General features: G+C 47.5%; 1 protein-coding gene across 1 annotated transcript in view; it reads left to right on the top strand.

The window, feature by feature from the left end:
• The window catches only part of WNT3A (Wnt family member 3A), a 117,273-nt gene that overhangs the window by 37,964 nt on the left and 54,176 nt on the right, over positions 1-25,133 (top strand). Inside the window, exon 2 of the mRNA XM_045005813.1 lies at positions 24,200-24,441. Coding sequence (XP_044861748.1) covers positions 24,200-24,441 — 242 coding nt within the window. The remainder of the gene's footprint in view (positions 1-24,199; positions 24,442-25,133) is intronic.

Below are 25,133 nucleotides of genomic sequence, written 5' to 3'. Positions count from 1 at the left end.
TCCTATTTCAGCTTCCCTAGAAGGTGGCTGGGATTGGAAGCAGTGGTGCTGGAACTAGAGGTGCAGCAAACATAGAATCATAGAGTTGGAAGGGACCTCAGGAGGTCATGTAGTCCAACCCCCTGCTCAAAGCAGGACCAAATCCCCAGACAGATTTTTACCCCAGTTCCCTAAATGGCCCCCTCAAAGATTGAACTCACAACCCCGGGTTTAGCAGGCTAATGGTCAAATCACTGAGCTATCCCTCCACCAAATACATAGGTTTCATGGTTTCCATGATATCACCCCCATTATAAAAGTTGTTCTAGCACCCCGGCTTGCAAGCTGCAATAGCTGCAGCATTTAGCAGCTCACCTAGGCTCTGATAAAAAACCTACTGACCTCAATGGGAGTTTTTCCATTGACATCAGTAGGCTTGATTCACTTGATTGATTCACTTGATCATTACCTGTTAGGTTCACTCCCTCTGGGGCACCTGGCATTGGCCACTGTCGGCAGACAGGATACTGGGCTGGATGGACCTTTGGTCTGACCCAGTACGGCCGTTCTTATGTTCTTATGCTTTGGCTCAGGCTGCTGCTCTTTAATAGAGGTTGACGATGCTGTGGGAATTGTAGCTGGGCCATTGGGTTGTTTTAGGATTATTATGATGTTTTATGTAAAGCGCCCGCATGGCTTTTTCTTGGCATGTGCTCATAATAAACAAACAAACCTAAATAAACAAGCCAGGAATGAAATCTGGTAGTGGTGTTGGACTAGAGTAAAACGGAATGACATGTTTATTGGCTTTAAGATGGGCTTTTATTTTTGCTGAGCTAGTGATTTGGATTTTTAATGGTTGGGGGAAAAATCACTTTGATACAGGTAAGGCTGTACTGTTTGTGTCATGTCCCGCACCGCTGGGGGGCTTGATTTAATGCAAAGGAGACAGATTGTCTCTTTAGTCTGTGTTTGTGCAGCACCTAGCACAACGACATCCTGGCCTGTGACTGGGGCGCCTAGGAACTATCGTGCATTTAGGACAGCGTTCTGGGTATGAGATGCTGAGCAACTCAGCAAACCTTCTGCTGTGCTTCCGAATTCCTAGGTTCCCTTCGGCCGCAGCAAGCAGCAGATGAACTGGAGTTGGGCAGTAGCTGTGAACACTCATATTTCCTTCTGCTAAAAGAGGGTTTCTCTTATAATGGAGACCCAAGCCGTGTAGACTCCCCCATGTCACCTATGGGGCCAGCCATGGTGACGTAGAAGCTACCCCGTGCTGCATCTTCACGGCATGACGTTGGTGGCACAAAGAAGCGATAAGTGTATGTCCTAATGCAACGCTATTTGTTTGGGGCCTGCGTGGGTCTAACACCGTTCACAAAGGGATCCTGAGCGTAAAGCTGATGCTATTGGAATGTATGTGAACATATAAATTCATTGCTGAGTGGGAACAATGAAGTGGTGTGAGTCAACAGCTAGGAGGAGGAGCAATGGTTTTTAGGCATGTGCCTTTAAGGCTTAGCATCATAGATTATTAGAGTTGGAAGGGACCTCAGGAGGTCATCTAGTCCAACCCTCTGCTCAAAGCAGGGCTGATCCCCAACTCCTTAAATAGCCCCCTTAAGGATTGAGCTCATAACCCTAGGTTTAGGAGGCCAATGCGCAAACCACTGAGCTATCCCTCCTCACCATGCCGCTTGTTCCAATCAATGTTGGGATGGATTCCTCCTAAAGCAGGCGCTGCAGCATTTTGAAGTAATAACCTGTCGACTGGGTTGCTTATGAAGCAGAATGTCAGGAAAGAGTTTGCTGGCCAGGAAGGGGCTCCTAAGCTTATCCAGCTCTCATCCGCACAGCTATTTACAGGGTATTGGACAGTATTGCATCTCAATGTCTAAGGCGTTCAACCCTTTGGGATGATAGGAGTGAAAGGTCCGCTGATTAGAGAGGTTTAGGAGCCCAGTGACTTTCTGACTTGCACCCATAGGCTTGTCAGATCCCCTAACCAAAGCAGGTGTAGGGATGGGTCAGCACTTGGATGGGAGACCTCCAAGGAAATCTAAGTCTAAGGTGACCAGACAGTAAGTGTGAAAAATCAGGACAGGGGGTAATAGGAGCCTATATAAGAAAAAGACTGTCCCTATGAAATCGGGACATCTGGTCACCCTATGCATGATGGGGTGATGGTAATTTAATCTGAGTCACAGATTGTAAGAACTGAAGGGACCATTTAGTCCCTCCACGATGATTTAGTCTGACCTCCACTAGACTGAAAGCTACACCCAGTGATTCCTGCATCAAACCCAGTAACTTGTGGTAGTTCAACTGGAGCATCTGTTTTATAAATGGAATTTTCAACAGTGCCTATGTGACTTAGGAGCCTAAATGCAATTGACTTTCAAGAAGCCTTGGGCTCCTAAGTCACTTAGGAACTTTTAAAAATTCCACCCCCCCCCCATCTTGATTTAAAATACTTCAAGTAATGAGGAAACCACTAGCTCCCTGTTGTGGACCAGGACATAGGCAATCAGGCCTAGTGGGGTCAGACCAGGAGTTAGGAGCCAGAGCTGAGGATCAGAGTCAGGAACAAGGCAGAGCTCAGGAGCCACACAGGCATTCACCTAGTTGCTCAGCTAGCTTCCTGTGCCTCCTTCAAGCTTAAATAGCAAGTCAGAGCCAATGAGAGAGGCCAGACATCCCCACCAATCAGGAGCTTTGTAGGTGGTGTCTCTGGTGAGGTAGGGTCCCCACCCCACACTTCTTGCTGGTACCAGGAAGCTGCAGGTTAGTGGCTGTAGTCTGAGGACCTACCTGCCTGAGACCTAGGCTGCCTGAGACCTACAATCCTAAATTGTTCTAAAGATTGTAATCACCTTCACTGTTAAAAATTCACATTTTATTTCCAGTTTGAATCTGTCAAGCTTCAACTTCCCATAGGTGGATCTTCTTGTACCTTTGTCTGATATACCCTCGATATTCACCTGCTTGTAAATCCAAGCATTGCATTAGCCCTCTTAGCCATAGCATTAAACTGGTAGTTCATGTTCAGCTGGTTATCTACCATGACCTCTAAAGGTCGGTCTACACAGCAAAGAAAAACCCACAGCTGGCCCATGCCTGCTGACGTGGGCTTGTGGGGCTGTTCCACTGTTGTGTAGATTCCAGGCTGAAGCTGGAGCCTGAGCTCTGGGACGCTCCCACCCAGTCAGCTAGCACGGGTCAGCCATGGGTGTCCAGTTGCTGTGTAGACATACCCAAAGTCCTCTTCAGAGTTGCTGCTTTCTGGGCTACAGTTTCCTTATCCTGTAAGTGGGACTTGGGATCTTTGTTCCTAGATGTATGATCTTGCATTTGCCCCTAATCCTGTTTACCAACTGATCCAAATCACTCTGTATGACCACCTTGTGCTTATCATTATTTATCAGTCACGTCACCAGTTTGTGTCATCTGCAAACTTTATCAGTCATGATACGTCTTTGTGAAATGTTTCAGCTTCAGTGAAACAGTGCTTTTCCATGAAAAAGCCTTTTGTGGTTAATGTTCCTACCAGCTGTAATGAATATGGACTTAGTTAAAGATTCCTCCCCTCCTGTTTTAAAGGATCCGCATTTGTACAGCTTGAAAATTCAGGGAGATTTCCCTCCTACCATTGTTTGATGTGTTAAAACAAAGGAGGGGAAAATTTGAGTTAGTCAAGTGGCCAGCTGTGACTTCTGCTCCTCTGCTAACCTCTGTTCCTTGTCCTCCCAGCCCACCCCTTCCCTATTTCTCTGTTTCATTCACCCCTCTGTGTCCTGTCTGGCATTAGAGCTCTCTGGGGCCGGGATTGTCTTGTCGTTAATTCTCCATACGGCACCTGGCACAAGCGAACCTGATCCTTGACTGCGGCTCCTAGGCACTTCTGTAACATAAATAATAATAATAACTAGTGATCCGGCAAGGCACATGTAAGAGCAATGGGAAGAACTGGAGCAAAGACAATTTGAATATACAGAAAAATGGTGCCTGCTGTGAACTCAGAGGGGCCTGATCCTTGAGAAGAGGTGAGCATCTGCAGCTCCTGTTCACGACAACCACCACCACCTCTCAGGATCAGGCCCGGTAAGACAGTCTCCCAGGAGCAGTGGTAGAAGCGCCACTGCGTGAATCACTTATAGCCAGATTGCACAGAACAATGGGAACAGACTGTAGGGAACAATCCTGGATCATCAGCAGGGGACAGACTGACTCTTGTGCAGAGGTCAGCGTTTGGCCGCTCACCGGTATGCAGGACGGGGCTAGCTGCCAACACAGGGAATGTAGTGCTTTTCCCCTCTCGCTCGTTTCTCCTGAGCACTCCAGATAAATAGCTCCAGGTGAGGGCCTGCACATTCTTTATGAAGCAAAACGTGCTGTCGATGGAAGCAGGCGAATCTATGGCCCGGGGCGCCAGTGCGAAATAATGTGTCTCGAATCCCATGCACGGGCTTGTTTGAAATATGCATCAGCAACACCACCAGCAGCAGCAGTTTTCTGCTTGGAAAGTAAAAGTAGGTTAGAGCTTAGGGGAGCAGCTCAGGGGAAAGCAAATCACGGGGGGAGGAAATAGCTGCCCCATCCCTTTTCCAAGGGCCACCTTAAACGGCATTAAACTTCTCCTCCTCCCGACCACCAACTCCCTCTTTGCAAGATGGGACTGTGCTCATTGAAGGGAACACACAACACACAGCACTTCCTATAGGAATCTGGTGTGATCTTTTACACAGTCATTTTATACAGCAGGAGTAAATGACCCCGGAGCCTTTTTAGGGTGTGAGTGAAGTGGCTCTGATTTTTTTTTAATGGTTCCAATCAAAGCCAGATTGGACCTTTGTTGGAACTTGAACAAAACTGGATGAAATTCCCCTCCCTGCCTTGCACGCTGGACCATATTCTGATCTCATTCACGGTGCCAGAACACTGGAGTGACTCCATTTGTTCCATGGGGTTACACTGGCGCAGGAAGGAGACACATCCGGCCCGTTGTATTCAATTGCCACATGCCTCTGCACTGCAGTCCATGATTCTGGCCAGGGTCGGACGCAGAATGGCTTCAGAATGGCTGGAAGCAGAAGCCAGAGAAATTCAAATGGGAAATTAGGCACACATGTTTAACAGTGAGGGTGACTAATCACTGGAACAAATTAACAAGGAAAGTGCTGGATTCTCTATCTCTTGATGTCTTCAGCTCAAGACTGGCTGCCTTTCTGGGAGAGATGCTTTAGCCAGACAGAAGTTATTGGACTCAGGACAGGAGTAACTGAGTGAAATGTAATGGCCTGAGTTTTACAGGAGGTTAGTAAACCTTGAGTTAGCAGACCCTGGGTTTCTTAACCTAGGGCTTGAATGTCTACACTCATTTGTAACCCCAGGTTAGGAACTGTTGAATTCCCAACCTGGGGCTCCAGTGTCCACACTGCATTATGTGGGCCCAAGTCCAGCCACCCATATCCCAGACTTCCTAGCACCCTCCCAAAATACGGCTTCTCCATCCCTTTGTCTGTGGTGCAGTGTGAGAAAACTTGACTCTCCACCAAACTTGATTGTCAGAGGACAAAGAAAGTCAGCCCGTGGGATTCTGGGACACTTCTGGGAGCTGCCCAGAGCACAAATCCAGTGGGGCTGCCTCTACGCTGCAAAGCAATAGGGCTTAAATCCTGGGTCCTGGCTTGACTCCGGCTTGGACCCTCCACCCCCAGGGGGTCCTGGGACCCTGGGTTAGCGCGATTTGTATGTGGCTAGAAAGGGGTTTTGGCTGAGTTCAAACCCTGGGCTTACACATACCTTGTGAATCTGAGGGGTTGAAATACTGTAGTTTTCCAATGGCATTTCACTCTTTTCATAAGTTTTCAAGCCTAGTTTTCACACGGTTTAGAAGTTCAGAGGAGTTCTCAAACTTCCATGGTGATCCTTCACAAGTCTGGTTATTTCCCATTGGAGGGGAGAGGAGGGATTTTGGCATGCTAGCAAGTAGCTAAGTGAAGCAAACAGGCACAGGGTCCCTGTGATGCTGTCCTCCTCTCAATATTTGGCTTCTCTGTGACATTTCCCTGAGTATTTGTCTCTGATCCTGGTTAAAATAAGAATCTGTGTGTTGGTTTGTTGCATTTCCTCAGGAGAAGGCTTCTATCCCTTTGCATTGCAATGACGTTTGTTATCTCAACAGGGTTGCTTGCAGCTCCCCTTGGAAACCCAAAAAACCAGGTCCTTTGCTGCAGAGAAGTACAAGGCTCTCTGAACTATCCTTCCCCCTTCCGAGGAGGACTCGGGGGCTGCGTGTCTTCAGATACTCACCTAGGCTTTGGCAAAATTGGCCAAACCAATTCCGAACTCCAGACTTTCCTAGGTTTACTCAATCCTACAGATAAGAGACCTAAGGGACTGTCCAGAGAGAAGCCACTGGCTCTGCCTGGTGCTTCACTTCCACTAGAATGGAACATCTTCACCTGAAATTTACATGGGACAATGGTGTGGTGTGTACGTGTGCTCACAGAGAAAAGGGGAGGGATTGGGAGAGGGAGAAGGAGAAGGCATGCAGGTGTGGTCTACTCTAAAGGTTTAATCAGCATGTATTTGGGCTGATGCCATTCCCTATAGAACTGATCTGTGGTCCATCAGGTCCCCTATAGTATCAGTGACAGTGGCCAGCACCAGAGCTGCTTCAGAGGAAGGTGCAAGAAACTCTGCAGTAGGCAGCTGTGAGATAACCTGCCCACAGGGAGAATTTCCTCCTGACTTTCCATAGTTAGCGGTTGACTTAAGGCCTGAAGCTGGAGAGTTTATAGCCCTTCCAAATCTCATGTTTATTTGTTGAGTATTTACTGTGATAACTCTGGACATGCTTGTTCTCTGTAGCAATATGCAATCCGCTGAGCTCTTGGCCTCAACAATACCTTGTGGCAATGAGTTCCACAGGCCAATTGCACCTCGTGTGAAAAGGTTACTCATGGGTAACAAAGCCGTAAATTGTGGAAGGCAAGTCAAGCCAGCACTAAGAATAGCTTTACACCCCCCACCGCCAGGTATTCTGTGTATCACATGTACATTTTACAAACGCTTGAGTGTTTCCAAAGAGCTTGTCTGCACAGTGTGGCAAGGGGGACAACAGGGATGTGACTTCTAATTGGGCCATGTGGACCCATGGTGCACACTGAAAGCTCCTGAGTGCATTTAGTGGAGCACTGTTTCAAACAGCACTGGGTACCAACATGGACTAATTAATGAGCCCCATAGCGCATGACCCCACTGTGGAAACAAGCCCAAAGATTAGGAGCCTGATCCTTAACTCCCCCTTCAAGGGGCACCTGAGGATTTTCATCATCATGGCGAAACCCTCCACATCCACAAAGAATTTAAAATGTAAAATTAAGAAATGTTATGGGATGAAGGAGTTTATGTACAGAAATTTGAAAGTAACATGTACCAATCAAATGAGCAGGGAATAATCAATTCACGTAAAACACACCTTTGGCGTGCCCCAAGCAGAAGTGGGTGGGGCTAGCATGCACAGCCAAGATCTGGAGTATGCTTAAGTTCTGTTCCCCCCAGGGACGCTTCCCTCCCGTAGGCCATTGTCATCGGTCAGGCCTCCTGAGAAGCCGAATTATTATTAACCTCGTGTAACCCCCCGAGCACATCAGTTCTGCGGGTGACAAGAAGAAACCCACGCTAGGGAAAATCCATCTGTCAAACCCATTGACCCCGGAGCTTTTTGTTATGATGATTATTAGCAGGAGGTGGGTTTCAAAGTAAACACACGAGATGCCTTGGCACAGGAGCTCCCAGCAGAAGGCTGGGATTGCTTTACCGAGCTCTTGGCTGCTTCTCCTCTGCATGTCCAAGCTGGTATCTCTGCCTGATAGTGAGCAGCCATCTGCTAATCGATCGCTCTCTGGCAGGCTGCCTGCCTTCCCACAGCTGCTTGAGGAAAGAAATCATTAACTCTAAGAGGCTGTAGGAAAAGCTCTGTGAGCCCGGCTCCGATTTGATGCAGCCCCATGAAAGTCCCCGCTGCTGGCTGCTTCTTGTTCCGAACGCTGATGGGGAAACCACCTGCCCGTACCCCATTAGACATCGCTTCCTTTGCCTTCCCTGTCTCCGTGTTCACCCTCCTGTTTCCAGCTCAGACATTTGGGTTGGTTCTCCCAGTCCCCCACCACGGCACCCAATCGCCTCCCCCATTTTCTCCTCATTCTTGCTGTCCTCAGCTCGCTCCCGCACTCTTCCTCTCTCATGCCAGCCGTCTTCCCCGGTCTCACCAGCACCCAACGACTGCTGCGTGAGGCACTGACTCACCGGCTGGCATTGTCATTAGGATTCGGGTTTACCAGATCCCTGTAAAACCATCCGGCGAGGCCGGGCTGAGGAATGCCAAGCAATTGCACTGTTGAGTCACTGGGTGTGAAGTCATTTGTGCAGGGCTATGGGTAGGCATGAGGCAAACTCTGACCACTCCAGAGACATCAGCCTGCAGTATACACATTAGCCCTTCACCTGCTCGTCCCCTGCCAAGCCTCCCCCCCCTCCAGCAATGTTCCACTGAGATCAGTTGGGACAATAGCTGGTATGTTCAGCAACATGAGAAGGGGTTTGCAACTAAATGGATGTAGGACATTGGGATGTTTAACGTAGATGGAGGCTGACCGTGCCTGAAATTTCCTCGCCTGATCAGAGGCTATTGGGTGCCTCAATGTTCCATCTGAGCTGCCCATTCCACTAAGATTAATCAAGCTTCCCTCAACAGCGGTGGCCTCATTCTAGGAAGTGAATTTAATTTTCCCTCTTCTTCCTACATGCCATTTAATAAGAACTTTCATCTCAAAGGGCCCCTCCCAAAGCAGTTTTACACCCTATAGCTGTATAACTACAGAAGAGTCATGTGACAAATGGTATTTATCATGCAGCTTTGACCACGTCTTCTGCACTCTGTCCACTAATCCATTCTGTGGTCCATAGATGCCCTGGTTATATGAAGAGTATTTGCTGGTGGCCTGTGGAGAGTTGGCTTGTCACATGGCACTGGCTCCTCCTTATTTCCAGCTACTAAATTGCATTCAGAGACAGCCGAAAACACACTCAGTACTTGCCTAATGTTACTCAGAGCTGGCTGAACATTGTCAAATCACCGAGGCCTCAACTGGAGTACTGTGTCCAGTTCTGGGCACCACACTTTGGAAAAGATGATAAATTGGAGACAGTCCAGAGGAGAGTGACAAAAATAATGAAAGGTCTAGAAAACATGACCTATGAGGAAAGATTGGAAAAATTGGGATTGTTTAGGATGGAGAAAAGAAGACTGAGGGAGGACATGATAACAGCCTTCAGGTATCTAAGACTGTTATAAAGAGAAGGGTGATGAATTTTTCTCTTTATCCACTGAGGGCAGGACAATGGGCTTAAATTGCAGCAGGAGAGATTAAGTTGGACATTTGGAAAAATGTCCTGACTGTCAGAGTGGTTAAGCACTGGACCAAATGATCTAGGGAGGTTGTGGAATCTCCATCTTTGGAGGTTTTTAAGAGCAGGTTAGGCACACACCTGTCAGGGATGGTCGAGATAATACTTAGTCCTGCCATGAGGCCGGGAACTGGACTAGATGACCTATGAAGGTCCCTTTCATTCCTATATTTCTATGATTCTATGACTGAGGCTTTTTTCCTAGCAGAAACTAGTTTATTGGCATAATGCAAATTTTACTCCCTAAAAATTCATTTTTGTCAAAGACATTTTGGGGTTTCATAAATCCCCCCAGAAAACTAATTTTTGTGTTTGTTTTGGGCAGGTTTGGGGTTTTTTTTTGCAAGGAAAATCCCCACTTCCCTGACCAGCTGTAATGTAACTTTCCCACATAAGTAAGTGATTGCATGGCCATAGGACTGTTATATGATCACAAAGGGTAAGAGAGGTGGCCCAGGCTATTGTGAGTGGGAAGGGAAGTGTCCACAGAAAATATCTCCATTAAGACATAGTCCACCCTGTGGAAAAGTTTAAGAACCCTTGTCTGTGAAATATATACCACCACCCTGACACAAATGAGAGGCCCCATCTTCTCCTGGGCCAGAGCAGCTGCGAAATCGCAACCAACACAGCTCTTCCCCAGAGCAAGCCCAGGCTGTGGGCGAAAGGCAGGCCCAAACACTCTCATCCTACTTGGCAGGGAGGACAAAACGAATATGGGACAAACACATGAACTGGCTGCTTTTGGGGGCAAGAACTGGCATTGACTATGTTTGTGCAGCACCTAGCTGGCTGGCCTCCAGACTTTCCAGAACAGAACAACTCCCAAATCAAAGCCCTTTGATTTGCCCCCTTTGAGCCCAGAGTACGTCTATACTACAGTGACTCTATCTGCATGGCTATACCATTGTAGCTGTGCCCCATAACCCCCTAGTGTAGACACAGCTGACACCAGCGGAAGGGGATCTTTCATCACTGTAGGAGCACCACCTCCCCAAATGACGGTAGCTACGGGTGACAGAAGCATTTGTCTGTTGTCCTAGCTGCATCTACCCTGGGAGGTAGGCTGGTATAGCTGTGCCGTCGGGGATGTCGACCTAACTTATAAGTATAGACCCTTTACCCTGCCAGAGCTGTGTAAAGTAGGCTAAGGATACATCTACACTGCCATCGGAGGTGTGACTGCAGCATCTGTGGACGTACCTGAGCTAGCTTTCATCTAGCTAACATGAGTGTCAACAGCAGTGAAACTACCCAAGGTGCCGGGTGGGTTTCTCTAGCTTGTGCTGCCACAGCTTCACTTCTACTGGTGCCTGAACTGGCTAGATTAAAGCGAGCTCAGGTCCGTCTATCGGTGTTGCAATCATTTCCCCCTCCTCTGCCCCCCAGGATTGCAGTGTCAACTCTGTGTAAATGGGAATCAGTCCTGAGTCTTTAGGAGGGGGTTGAATGGAAAGAGGGGCGATGACTCGGTAGAGCAGGGCTGGGAACGGAGTCCATTGACCTATGACTCATGTCCTGATTCTGGAGAAGACATGAGGCAAGTTTAATTTACATATTATTTGCAACATTGATTTTAAGAAGCCAATAGAGCTGAAATGCAAGTAGGAAAATGTCCAGTATACACCTTAATCTTAAAGTAGGCTTGGCAATGAACTGAAGCCTAGTAGTTATATGTTATTTAGCATGAAGTAGCACAGAAGTTAGCATAAGTAAGTGACCTATGGTTATAAGATTTAGCAATATGTAGCTTGTGATAAACAAATATACTGTAGAACCACAAAAGAATGGATTTTTGGAGGTGGGCGGGGGGATTTTTAGTATGTGAAATCATGAGGTAGCCACATAAACATGTTGGAAATATTGACTCATGGATTGATGCAACAATCGGAACTACAGTTATGGTTTCCCAGACAGCTATGCCGGAAAATAGTGTAAATATAGTCACCAAACATGTGTGGGTGTTGCGGGAAAGGTATAAAATAGGGTTTATGGCCAACCTTTAGTTGGGATCACAAGTGGTTGGCAGTCCAAATGTCATCTCCGTTCATGGTGGTCTCTCCACTTTTCTTTCCATCGTCACTTCTAAGGGTCGGGTCCTGAGTACGCACAATGTAGAGGGGACATATTGTTTTATTTTCCTTGTTTTGTAACATTTTTCTGTTATTTTAATTATGCATGTCTGTAGGAAATAACCCTATAAAGTCTCTATGTGTGCTCCAGCCATCTCAGATTCAGTAAACAATTCACATGTAGCCTCCTGAGTAAAGAACTTGTTATTAGTGACAGGTGCATTGTTGCCTATAGATTTATCAACCGCTACCAGCCCATGTAGGGGCAACACAGGGTCACACCCTTCCCCTTCCTCTCCCCCCCCCCCCCCGCCCCAAGATTTGCTGCTTGGCTTGTACTGAGAATGCTCACATGGACAGAGTATGTTCAGTAATGCTGCTGAAGCCGGCTGCCCTCCATCTGCCCCCCACACTATCGAGTCGTCTCTAAGCCCAAGCAGAAGGGTAGCATGGGAAAACGCGCAGAGAGAGTTTGGGGCAAAGTGGTCAGATTGACTTGTTGACTGGCAGCCTCAGCAGAGAGGCCAAGGGTTGAATGACCCCGGAGAGCCCGTTCTCATGCCAACTGTGGCAGCGGTCCTTCTAAGTCATGGTTCAGGAGCAGTGCAGGGATGGGCGAAATCGGCAATACTCTTCTGTGGATATAAAGAGGAATCCAGCCTCCAGGGCTGCAATTTAGACTCTTTAGCTCAATACCAATCATTAGAAAAACACGCAACCCCTTAACACACAAAATGTTCCTCATATAGGCCCTGATTCAGCAAAGCACTTAAACATGGGCTCAGTTTTAAGCGGGTGCTTAAGTCCTTTCAAATATTAAAATTAAGCAAGTGCTTGACTGCGCTCTTGAATTGGGATGCTGTCCTTAATCAAGACCTCTCAGTTAGTTTTCCGTAGCAGTATTTCATGACTTGCTAGGACTTAAGTCGTTGGTAGGGGCTCATCCGGGAAAGAGAGAGTGCAAAAGGGAGGGAAAACAAAGAGAAGGAAATTTTATGGTTCTGTAAACAGCTGTAAGCGATGTCTCAAGTCGGTCAGACCGGTCTGAGTTGACAAGGCAATGTCTTCAATTATATAGCGTGCCGTAGCCTGTAAGAATGAAATCAATTTGTTATTTTTCTGGGAGAACAGTGTAGCGTGAGTTCACACATTTCCTAAGCCTGATGACTCAGTTAATACCAAAGAAGTAGCTTTCCGACATTAGTGAGTGTGCGTTCTGGATGTGCAAAACGTAGCTTTAAAAAGCCATCTGTGGTGGAGTGAGTGTGAAATATACATGGCTTAGTGCAGAACTATGGGGAAATTGAGTTAAATTATCATCATCATCATCATCACTGTAATGCCTAGGTCTTGCATAGTGCGTTTCATCTATAGATCTCATTTCAAAAGTGACTTAGCCACCTCGTAGCCTGAGGGTTAAACTGTCTAAGTGATTTAGGAGCCAACATCCCATTTTTTTTCAAGTGCCTCAGGAATGCAAGGCCCAAATCCTCAAAGGTCTGACATGCCTAACTCCTGTTTAAATCAATGGGAATTGGGCACCTAAATACCTTTGAGGATCTGGGTCTGTGGAGCCTAAATCTCACTGACTGTCAAGGAGATTTAGACTCCTAAGGGCCAAATTTTTAATGACATTTACATGCCTAACTCCCATTGATTTCAGTGATAGGCATCTAAACACCTTTAAAGGTCTGGCCCTAAGTGCCTAAATCCCTTAAGTGTTTTTCAATTTTGTACCCATTATGCGTGTGTTTGGGGGGGAGGAGGGATTCCCACATTTCTGAAAATCTGGCTCATTTCCATAAAAAATGGTGCTAAGGTTTGGGAATTTTCTGTGCATAGATGGGAGTGTTGTCCAATGAGCCAGGCGTGGGCTTTGCATTGTAAGCCCTCAGAAAGACACATTTTCTACATATTGCGGGGAAAAAAAAAGATATTTATAGGTTACGAAATGGCAGCAAAACTGTTCGCGTGAACGCTGCTTTCAGCTTCAAGTAACAGTTGTGCCCATAGTTTATTCATCCTGGGTAAATTTATTCATCAGCAACATCATTATGTGAGGTCATTATAACCATGAGATTTACAGCTCTCATAAACTGCGGTGTAGGTGGCAGATTGAAACATTAAGGAGAGTGCAGCTATAATACCTTGTGCTAGGGGGTTAGAAGCTCTCTCAAGCTAAGCAGAAGTTCTCAGCCTCAAAAGTGAGGTGGAAGAGCAGAGCAAGGTATAGAATCCTAGAATCTCAGGGTTGGAAGGGACCTCAGGACGTATCTAGTCCAATCCCCTGCTCAAAGCAGGACCAATCCCCAACTAAAGGTAGAATGTTGTATAGGTGATGCCATTGTAATTGTCCTTGGTGTGGCTTGAGGGGCCACTAAGCTGCTGTCTTTCAGTTCATATGTAAAAGAGAAGACCTAATTGCCTATGGTAATTAAAGAGCTCCAGGCACTTTTTGCAAGAAGCTGGGCTGTTAATTCTAGTGTCCTATTCTATTGTAGTCTTACATTGTGCTCAACACCATAGGATCTGAGCATCTTCCAGTCATTCATTAAGCAATGTGACTAACTTTCCTCACGTTTGTTGTCTCATCCGCTCCCCTGTGGGAAACCTGTGTGTAGTGGAGTGTTTTGTTTTGGACATTTATTTTAGAATACACACACACACACACTTTTAGAATACGCACACACACATGCATATTTGCTATATGTTTATACTAGAGAAGGTGCAGTCCAATGCACCTTGCACTTGGAGTGGGAGGTGGTGATCTTTGTGATGGTCTTTAGTTCCTGTTGGAATTAATTCTCCTGGCCAAATCTCAGTATAGAGAATTCTGCCTCCTTCCAGTCCACTTGTACTTTTAGCTGAGTATAGTATTCTCCACTTCCAGATCCAATCTGTTGGGTACTGTTGTTGTGCGCTGTTAAATAGCTGCCACATTCCACATCAGAGGTAGTTGTATTTCAGTGGTCAGTGAAGTGTTTCCTATGTCTCCTTTGCTGAAAGGACTTAGGGATCCTCTGCTGAAAGGCACTACATACATGTTGTTGTTGTTGGAGCGGGGAAAGGGTGATGTAAGCACTTGTGGAACTGAAGGTACCTACATGCCTAAGTGTTTGTACGATCAGACCCATACATAGTACTATGTACATACCAGGAGCAGTGGAAGCTTCCTAAAAGTGGGGGGCCACCGGCGCCCTGCCCCCTCATTGCTCTTCTCCCAGAGGCTCTGCTCCCACACCACCCCTTCTCCCCAAGTCCCCACCCTCGCACTGCCTTTTCCCCTCAGGCCCAGTTCCCAGAATGCCTCTTCCCCCAAGACCCTGCCCCTTGCTCACTCCTCTCTGCCCCCTCCCCGTGTCACTCACCCTTATGGCCGGTAGAAAGTGATGGGGCCCTGTCCCCCCCTGTTACAGAGTCCCTGGTACATACTTGTATGTGTCTATATATAGGGCCCTACCAAATTCAGGGTCCACTTTGGTCAACTGCACGGTCATAGGATTTTAAAAATCGTAAATTTCATGATTTCAGCTATTTAGATCTGAAATTTCACAGTGTGGTAATTGTAGGGGTCCTGACTCAAACGAGAGTCGGAGAGGGGGAGCTTTGCAAGTTTATTGTGGGGAGGTTGCGGTACTGCCACCCTTACTTCTGCGCTGCTGCTGCCGGCGGTGCTGCTGTCGGAGCTGGGTGGCTGGCGAGCAGCAGCTGCTGGCCGGGATCCCAGCTCTGAAGACAGAGCCGCCACCAGCAGCAGTGCAGAAGTAAGGATGGCCTGGTATGGCATTGCCACCCCTACTTCTGCACTGCTGCTGGTCGCTGGGCACTGCCTTCAGAGCTGGGTGCCCGGGCAACACCCGCCACTCTTTGGCTGCCCAGCTTTGAAGGCAGCAGTGCAGAAGTAAGGATGGCAATACTTAACCTTGCAATCCTTTGGGTCAGGACCCTCAATTTGAGAAACACTGGTCTCCCCCGGGAAATCCGTATAGTACAGGGTAAAAACACACAAAAGACCCGATTTCACAGTGGGAGACCAGATTTCATGGTCTGTGACGCGTTTTTCATGGCTGTGAATTTGGTAGGGCCCTACCTGTATATAAATCAGTAACTTAAACATATCACTTCAGGCCTATGGGCAGGGCCGGCTCCAGCGTTTTTGCCACCCCAAGCAGCGGAAAAACAAACAGACAAAAAGCCGTGATCGTGATCGGCGGCACTTCGGTGGCAGCTCTACCGCCGCCGCTTCGTTCTTCGGCGGCAATTCAGAGGCAGTTCCTTCCCTCCAAGAGGGACTGAGGGACCCACCGCTGAATTGCCGCCGAAAAGCCAGACGTGCCGCCCCTTTCCGTTGGCCACCCCAGGCACCTGCTTGCTGCGCTGGTGCCTGGAGCCGGCCCTGCCCATGGGCAGTGGGTATCATAGTCCGGGGGAGGCTGAGCCTCCCCAGACAGCCTGGTGTGCCCCGCCCATGCTCCACCCCCCAGACCACTTCCTGCCGTTCTCACTCTTCCGTGGCCCACCCATGTTCAGGCCTATTTTATGAGAGTAAAGATCAGGTATCTGAAATCGCCTTAGTCTATTGTGAATTTCCTCAGAACTTCTGAGAGCATTAGAACTAGAACTTACGTTTGTCTGAATTATTTAAAAAGGTACAAGTCAAAGAAATACACCTCACCCTTCGAGTGGAAGGGGGTATGTCAGCAAAGTGGTGCAGTTGCACAAAAGGCAAATGCAATTCTGGGACATATTAACAGGAGGGTCGTATGTAAGACATGGGAGGTAATTGTCCAGCTTTATTTGGCACTGCTGAGGCCTCAGCTGCAGTGCTGTGTCCAGTTCTGGGCACCACACCTTAAGAAAGGTGTGGACAAACTCGAATGGGTCCAGAGGCGCGCAACAAAAATGATAAGAGATTCAGAAAAATCTGAGCTACGAAGAAAGGATGAAAGGACTGGGCACATTTAGTCTGGAGAGGAGAAGGCTGAGCGGGGACATAATGACTGTCTTCAAATATGTAAAAGGTTGCTATGAAGAGGGTGGTGATTAGTTGTTTTCTATGTCCACTCAGAATAGAACAAGAAGTAATTATAGACTACATGGTCAGAAGGGACCTCAGGAGGTCATCTAGTCTAACCCCCTGCTCAAAGCAGGGCTAATCCCCAGACAGATCCCCAAATGGCCTCCTCAAGGACTAAACCTACAACGCTGGGTTTAGCAGGCCAAGGTTCAAACCACTGAGCTACCCCTCCCCTAACTGGCTTGCTTTGCATTAAGGGAGATTTAGGTTAGATATTAGGGAAAAAAATTCTAACTGTAAGGATATTTAAGCAATGGAACCACTTACCTGGGAAGGTTGTGGAATCCCCATCAGCAGAGGTTTTTAAAAAGCATGTTAGATGAACACCTCTCAAGGATTGTCTAGGTATAATTAATTCTATCTCAGCATGGGGAAATGCACTAGGTGATTTCTTGAGGTCCCTTCCAAGCCTACATTTTTATGATTCCATGATTCTATGACGATTTGTAAAACACGGATTGTATTTTATTGTGATTTATTGGGAACAGGATGTAGAACTGAAAAGCCCAAATTGATTTTAATGTAATATTTAATATTTTACATGTATCTGGCAGCCACACTGTCTCCGAGAGCTTTTATTTTTTAATCAAAACTTTTTTTTTTCAAAATAAGGCTTTTTAAACAAAAACAATTTTTCATGGAAAATTTTAATTTTGGCCCAAATTTTCTTTTTTTAATGAAAAAATAGCAACCAAATCTATTCCCCCCGCCTCCATGAGCAACAAGCATTTTATGTTTAAAAAGTGTGGGGGGAGGTTGCCCAAAACAGTTTTCAAACATTTTTTATTTTTTGTCAGAAAACAGAAATTTTTATTCCACAGAAAATATTTTTTTTAAAAATTAAAAAATTCCTGTAAAAAATAATTGGCATTTTCCAAATAGCTCCATCTGTTGTCTAGCTATCTGCCGGTCTGTGATTTTATAAGGGTGGTCCATCACCATCGCATTTGAGTTTCCTGAATCCAGCACAGTGGGTACATTATTTCATGGAGACTCGGAATCAACACTTTTTTATTGGAGGGAAGGGGGCGAGGAAAGAGACAAATTATGGCTTCTGTCCCATCATCCACTGCGCACAGACCTGCCATTGTTGTCTTCCGTTCATGGAGTTTCCATCCATGGAGACCTCACAGGGACGTTCTTTTTCCGGGCTCTGTTTTCCCCAAGAACATCCTTATGCTGGTAAATATCCATTTCAGTCTTTGAATGTCTGCATGTTGAGATGCTTGCCTCAGCTGACCCTCCCAACCTTTAGAGGCTCCCCTTTGCTAGGATTATGGCACTGGAAACAGCGCTGTTTAAACGCTGCATAATGGAATTAGGTGTCCCTGTTAACTGCTGGTAGCTTTCCGGCATACTCTGCTGCTTTGGTACCAGGAAAACGTGTTGACAGTTGTTGCTATGTATGGTGCTTTACAGACTAAGGCGATATGGAAGGTCCATGCCCTGGATGATCTATCAACATAAGGACTTGGTTGTCACCTTTTCCATGGGAAACAGGGAGAGGACTGAAAAGGAGGAAATCTCCATAGGGTTCTTCTCTCAAAGTGCATCCTGAATGGTTCTCTCACCTTGGGTCTGGCCCACAAGCCCCATGGCTTCCCTGAGATCACCACAGATCCTGAGGCATCTGTAGGAGGCTATGGCTATCTGAAAGGAGGGCATGTGAGCCTCCACATTAGCTCCTCATCCCCCTTGTCCCTGGCAGGCTGGGATCCTCGCTACCAGGACTTTCACTGCTGGCTCTCACCCTCCCCAAATGCTCCTTGTGTTACCTTTGTGCCATGATTTTCACGGGGCTCTTTGCGGGTAGAGGAATCATGTGCATCTTCTTAGCCTGGCCACTCTTCCCTTAACCTGTCCTCTGCCAGACAGGAGGGGTCAGACCCAAGCAAAGAGGATCCCGTACTTGTGTGGATCAAGGAAATATGATTGGGCCCTAAAATAGACGTGGCAGAAGGAGAGAGAACGTTAGGCAGGGAGCGGAGTGGGGGTCTGCATTTGGGAAGGTAAGTGGGTCATGAGGAGAGATCTGAAGGAGGAGAGGCAGGTTACCTCTTGCAGGGATCCTGTGCAAAGACAGCAGCATGGGAGAAAGCTCAGAGGTACCTGTACGAAAAGGATACACTGCAAATTAAGATACAGTTGGTTAAATTCACACCAATGTAAGCAGGTGCCACTCCAGCGAGTTCAGGTGCTTGCTAGACACCGGGATTGACTAAATCTAGGAATCAGAATTATTAGTGTCACTTGTGTTGCTCAGTTCTCAAAACAAAGTTTATGTTCGATGTAAGTTGTGCATTGGCCTTGTGATAGGCCCTCTGCATAGGGGAGAATTTCACCCTGGCAGTATAATATTTTATAAAGGCAACTATTTTGCTAATGGCTGGTGGATCCCAGGGACTTCCAGTGAGGGTATCTTAGTAATGGTTGGAGCCAGTGAAGGCGCTCTTGGTCATGAATGGCAAATAGACAATACAAAGAGTTCATGGTGATATGTGCTAAGCGGGCAGTGATAGGGTGTATTTCCCTCTACACGCTGTTATTGGTTTGGCAAGAACTTTGGAAAGCTCTAGCAGGAAGTTGGTGACTCTGAAAGTTGCTGCATTGACCCTCTGATGAGTTGAGCTATGCCAGCAAAGGGCTTGTCTACATTAGAAATGCTACAGTGGCACAGCTTCGGTGCTGTAGTGTAGACACTTACTACAGTGGCAGAAGTAAATCTACCTCTCCAAGAGGCAGAAGCTAGGTTGACGGAAGAATTCTTCCATTGATCTAGTAGTATCTACACTAGGGTTTAACTACATCTCTCAGGCGAGTGACTTTTTCACACCCTGGAGCGACGTAGCTAAGTTGACTTAATTTTATAGTGTTGACCAGCTCATAAGTTCTGTAGCATAGACAGAACTCTCTTTTTCTGGAGCAATTTGATCCTAGAAGCAGAGCTCTGAAAATGGTGTCTGGTGTGGTGGATAGAGATGGGGACTGAGCACTTAGATCAACCACTCACTGCTTGGAGGTGCAGATTCAATTGATTTGAGTAAGAAGGGTGGTGTATTTGCAAAGAAAAATTGTCATTATGGATTGAATTATACACTTTAGAGTAGGTGAAGGTTAAAGATAAACTAAGAACATTGGTTGTGAAAATGCAGAATAGTATTGTATTGTCTTCGTTTAGACTGCTCACAGGAATGGATATTCCAGGCTTCTCTTAAATTAAGGGTGGGGATGGGCCAACTAGTTTGAAGAAAAAACTCTCAAACCTTCTCCCCACCCCAAATTTGAGCAGAACCTGTTCTGAGGCTCACCGTTTACAAATCTCTCAAGTTCTAGTGCTTTCCTAGTGACAAGAGGGAAGAGGAGAGTTGGCAACACGTTCTGGGAAGCCCTGAAATGCAGGAGATTTGGAGACAATGGCTGGCTAGATCCCAGAGGGCACTGAAGGATTTACTGAACACCACACATCCTAACCAAGAGAAAACACCAAACTTGAAAAGCGTCTCCCCCTACCCACTATATTCTCAACATTGCCAAAATGTAGAAGGCCTGCTTGGGATCAGGAGAAGGAGAAGGAGTTGACGATGGAGAAGAAAGGAGCTGGTGCTGGGAATAGTGAGAAGGATGGGTGTTGGGAGCTAGCAGACCTCAAAAGCTTTGTGTAACCTTGATGCGAGTGTCTGAACTTCAGGGGTTTATCCAAACGTTTCTCAACTTTTTTGTTGGTTTGCTTGTTTTTGAGCTTGGCACATCGCTAACTCCATATGGCCAAAGACAACAAAGGACAGGATGCGACACTGAAAGAACCTGGTGCTTCTGTGTGGCAGAAGCAGGTGAACTTTTTGTAGACAGAGATCAAGTGGTTTTGTTTAAATATTAGACACATTAGAGAGAGGCCGATGGAAAGTGCTGTGATTGGAGCAATTGTGCTTCAGAGTCTTGAAGTGATTTAGGAAGATAACAGTTTAAGGGAGCTTTACTGAAATGTGCACGATGGACAGAAAGTTAAGAGAATCTACCCCACAATTCTCCAGCTGGCGGTCAAGTGACTGCCCAGTTCACCAGTGAAATACCAAGTTTACATTATACCATCTTAGCGGCTGATGACACCTCGGGGACATGGTGATGCTGCTCACAGCTGCTGAAAGCTGCCTTCTGTGGCTGCCACATAGCCAGAGAAAGGCATGGATGTCTCTTTACATATTAAGGAAGGAGCTGTGTGAAAAGCAAATATATTTTCATTTAGAATGATTTCTACCAGGATTCGTACCGTAGCTGATCTTTCCAGCAGCAGTATCAAGGGGATGACCTGGCAAACTCATATTCCTAGGGCTAGTCCCTTACTCTCACTAGTCCCAGCAGGTTCAAAATGTGGGGGCTGGCATGAGCTAGCTAGGATTATTAACATGAGTCTAACTAGACAGGATTGGGCTCTTCAGACCTGATGTAGCTCCCATTCAAATACATGGAAAGCCTCCAGTGACTTCAATAGGAATGGGATGAAGCCCTTTGGGGGTTGGCCCTGAACCATTGAAGTCAATGGGAACTTTGCCATTGCCTTCAATAGTAGCTGGATGAGACCCTTAGGGCTTCAGCCAATGCATAAGCGCCAGCTCTGTGGGTGCTCTGCTAGAGCACCCTCGGAAAAAAAATAGTGAGTGCTTAGCACCTACCAGCAGCCTCGCCAATCAGCTCCTCCCCCTGCTCCCCAGACCCTCCCACCTGCTGGTGGGCCCCGCCAATCAGCTCCTCCCCCTACTCCCCAGACCCTCCCACCTGCTGGTGGGCCCCGCCAATAGAATCATAGAATCTCAGGGTTGGAAGGGACCTCAGGAGGTCATCTAGTCCAACCCCCTGCTCAAAGCAGGACCAAACCCAACTAAATCATCCCAGCCAGGGCTTTGTCAAGCCTGACCTTAAAAACCTCTAAGGATGGAGATTCCACCACCTCCCTAGGTAACCCATTTCAGGGCTTCACCACCCTCCTAGTGAAAAAGTTTTTCCTAATATCCAACCTAAACCTCCCGCACTGCAACTTGAGACCATTACTCCTTGTTCTGTCATCTTCTACCACTGAGAACAGTCTAGATCCATCCTCTTTGGAACCCCCTTTCAGGTAGTTGAAAGCAGCTATCAAATCCCCCCTCATTCTTCTCTTCTGCAGGCTAAACAATCTCAGTTCCCTCAGCCTCTCCTCATAAATCATGTGCTCCAGCCCCCTAATAATTTTTGTTGCCCTCTGCTGGACTCTCTCCAATTTATCCACATCCTTCTTGTAGTGTGGGGCCCAAAACTGGACACAGTACTCCAAATGAGGCCTCACCAGTGCTGAATAGAGGGGAATGATCACGTCCCTCGATCTGCTGGAAATGCCCCTACTTATACAACCCAAAATGCCATTAGCCTTCTTGGCAACAAGGGCACACTGTTGACTCATATTCAGCTTTTCGTCCACCGTAACCCCTAGGTCCTTTTCTGCAGAACTGCTGCCCAGCCATTCGGTCCCTAGTCTGTAGCAGCTCCTCCCCTTACTCCCCAGTCCCTCCCACCTGCTGGTGGGCCCCACCAATCAGCTCCTCCCCCTACTCCCCAGCCCCTCCCACCCGCCGGTGATCAGCTTTTCAGTGGCACGCAGGAGGTGCTGAGAGGCGTGGGGGCAGGAAGAGGCCGAATGAGGGCGGGGCATGCTCGGGAGAGCGGGCGGAATGGGATGGGAAGAGTTGGGGTGGGGGTGAAGAGGAGGCAGGAAGAGGTGGGATGGGGGCGGAGTAGGCGCAGGAAGAGGTGGGGTGGAACCTGGGGCAGAACCTGGGGCGGAGCCTGGGGTGGAGCAGGGGTCAAGCACCCCTGTGGAAATAGAAAGTTGGTGCCTCTGAGCCAATGCCCCTTGCAGTCAGAGGAAGGGCTCGCATGGACGTCAGTAGATATTGGATGGAGTCTTTAGGACCAGATCCTCAAAGGTATTGAAACGCTTAATGCCCACTTCAGTGGGAGTGAGGTGCCTAAATACATTTGAGGATCCAGGGTCATGGTGGATCCCCTACCACTGACCATTTTTAAAGCCCAATCAGATGGTTTTCCAAAGGATCCACTCTAGGAGTCGTTTTGGGGGAGGTCTATGGCCTGTGGTTATACGGCAGGCCAGAGGAGGTGATCACCATGGTCTCTTCTGGCCTTGGAATCTATAAATTAGTCCCCAAAGGTTTGTCTTGACTAGGATTTAGGGATGCGTTGTTGGGACATGTTAGCTCACATGCGCTAACACCTCTAGTCTAACGCAAGGCCGTGTAGGCTTTAACATGTGCTAGCTGATTGAGTTGGAGCCAGATGGGAGGTTTAGCACATGTTATCTAACGCCTTCTGTCAATTGTCAGGCTTTCTCCACAGCGCAGAAAGGGTCAGTCCCAGGCCAGGGCCTTGCCTCAGCACACAATTTATTGGTTCAACAGAAATTTGGGGGGAAAATGTCAAAATAAAGTAGTTCTCCTGCCCATCATAAGCTGCAGTTCCCCGAGGCTTTTCCTCACCTCTCTCAGCATCTCCGGGTCCTTGCCCTGACCCAGAGCCTACTACAGAATCCTCTCTGCTCACTGCACTTCACCAGCTCTGCTGAGCTCCTACTGGCCTTTCTAAGGACCCGGGGCTCCTCAGGCCTCAGCTGGGAGGCATTGGTGAGGCTGGGCCAATTGCCCCTTAAAAAAGCCAGCCCGCCTGTGATACCTTCTAACTCACCGTTTATCCTAGTTAAGAAAAGAATCGATTTTAGGTGAAACATGGCCCCATTACCACAGTCTCTGAGCACCTCACCCTCCGTAATGCATTTATACTCACAACACCTCTGGGAGGTAAAGCAGTGCAGTTATCCCCATCGGCATCGATAAAATTATTGTCTTTTTTTTTTACAATTTCAGTGAAAATAACCTTTTTTTAAAAACAGACAAACTTTTTCTGCCACGGAGGTGGCCCAAACACAACAAGCTAGTCCTGAATGAAAACCCGGTAGCCAAGATGTGTTTAAACAAAAAGAGAAACTGACCAGCATAGTTTCACGTTCAGGGCAGAACCAAGAAACTAAATCAAAGGCGAAAAGGAAATTTGACTTAAAAAATCCTTTCGGTTGTAATAATCTATTCTAGGTGGTTGTTAGGAGCACTCGTAAGAGCATATTTAAATCTATTTAACTAGCTGTATGTCTACTCATCTCTCTATCTACCCATCTATTTTGAATGATGTCTGGATATTCTGCAAACCATCCTTTGTTTTCTGTAGACCAGGCCTTAATTCAGGTCACTTTAATTCTGAATAAGTGTGTCCACATAGGGCTTTAATGCAGTTTAACTAATCCACTTTAGTTTTCCTGAGTGTCCCCATACAGACAAGACCTAGTTCAGGGAAGGAGGTGTGGTGGGGCTCTTCATTGGGGATTAAAGAGGTAGATGACTCCATTCTCTGTGAGGAGGGATCAGGAGCTGGGACATTTATTGGTGGGCAGAGTGGGCTGAGGAACTGAAAGTGTTTCTGTCCCCATAGCTGTGACTGGTAACAAGCAGCGCAAGGAACGGAGTCAGCCTGAAAACGACTGTGTTTTCTCTTCTAGGTCCTTGGCCATCGGTCACCAGTATTCCTCCCTGGGGACTCAGCCCATCCTCTGCGGCAGCATCCCAGGGCTGGTCCCGAAGCAGCTGCGCTTCTGTCGGAACTATGTGGAGATCATGCCCAGCGTGGCGGAAGGGGTCAAGATCGGGATCCAGGAGTGCCAGCACCAGTTCCGTGGGAGGAGGTGGAATTGCACCACCGTCAACGACAGCCTGGCCATATTTGGGCCTGTGCTAGATAAAGGTGAGTGCTGAGCTATAAGGCAAGCAATGCTTATGCATGTGGACTATGAGCAGCAAATAGACACTGAAACCCATCTTGTGGTTGGTATCATTTGTCGTGACCTTTTCTTTGGGGCTGGCATAAAGTACCACGCAGGCTTTCGCCACCGAGCACCCCACCTACGCACTTCCAGCCTGATGCAGAGAGGCCATCATTAGAGCAAAGAGGCCAATTCAGTCCCAACACCTGTTCAGCCCTGGGCCTCTCCAATGAGATGGCCAACAGCAGTGGGCCCACTGGGAAGAGGACTGAGACCTCCCAACTCCTTCATACAGGCTACCAAACACTCCTCAAGTGGTAACAATTTTCACTTACTGCCCACCCGGGGCTGGAGTTGAACAGGTGACCTAGAGAGCTGGCATTTCCGAGGCCCTGAATCAGCTAGTCTCCTCCCATAGGCTTGGATTGTTAATGCAGCAGCTGTTTCCATTGGTAGAGCTGGCCCTCTGGATTCCATTCCAACCAAACGTCATTTCACGCCACATCGGATGGTCTGGGAGTGTCAGTGATTGCAGGCTGGCTCGGCCTGGCAGGCTGTCAGGCAGGCTGAAACCCTACCGAAGGGCTGTACGCAGATCCATGGCATTGATATTGAGCAGTCGGGTGGCATCGGACTGAGCCTTGTGGCAGGGCCGCCCAGAGGATTCCGGGGG

This window comes from Mauremys mutica, chromosome 2 (assembly GCF_020497125.1).
Source record: "Mauremys mutica isolate MM-2020 ecotype Southern chromosome 2, ASM2049712v1, whole genome shotgun sequence".
In the NCBI taxonomy this organism is placed as follows: Eukaryota; Metazoa; Chordata; order Testudines; family Geoemydidae; genus Mauremys; species Mauremys mutica.
The sequence above is the reverse complement of the archived record's forward strand: the minus strand, read 5'-3'. Positions and strand labels throughout refer to the sequence as shown.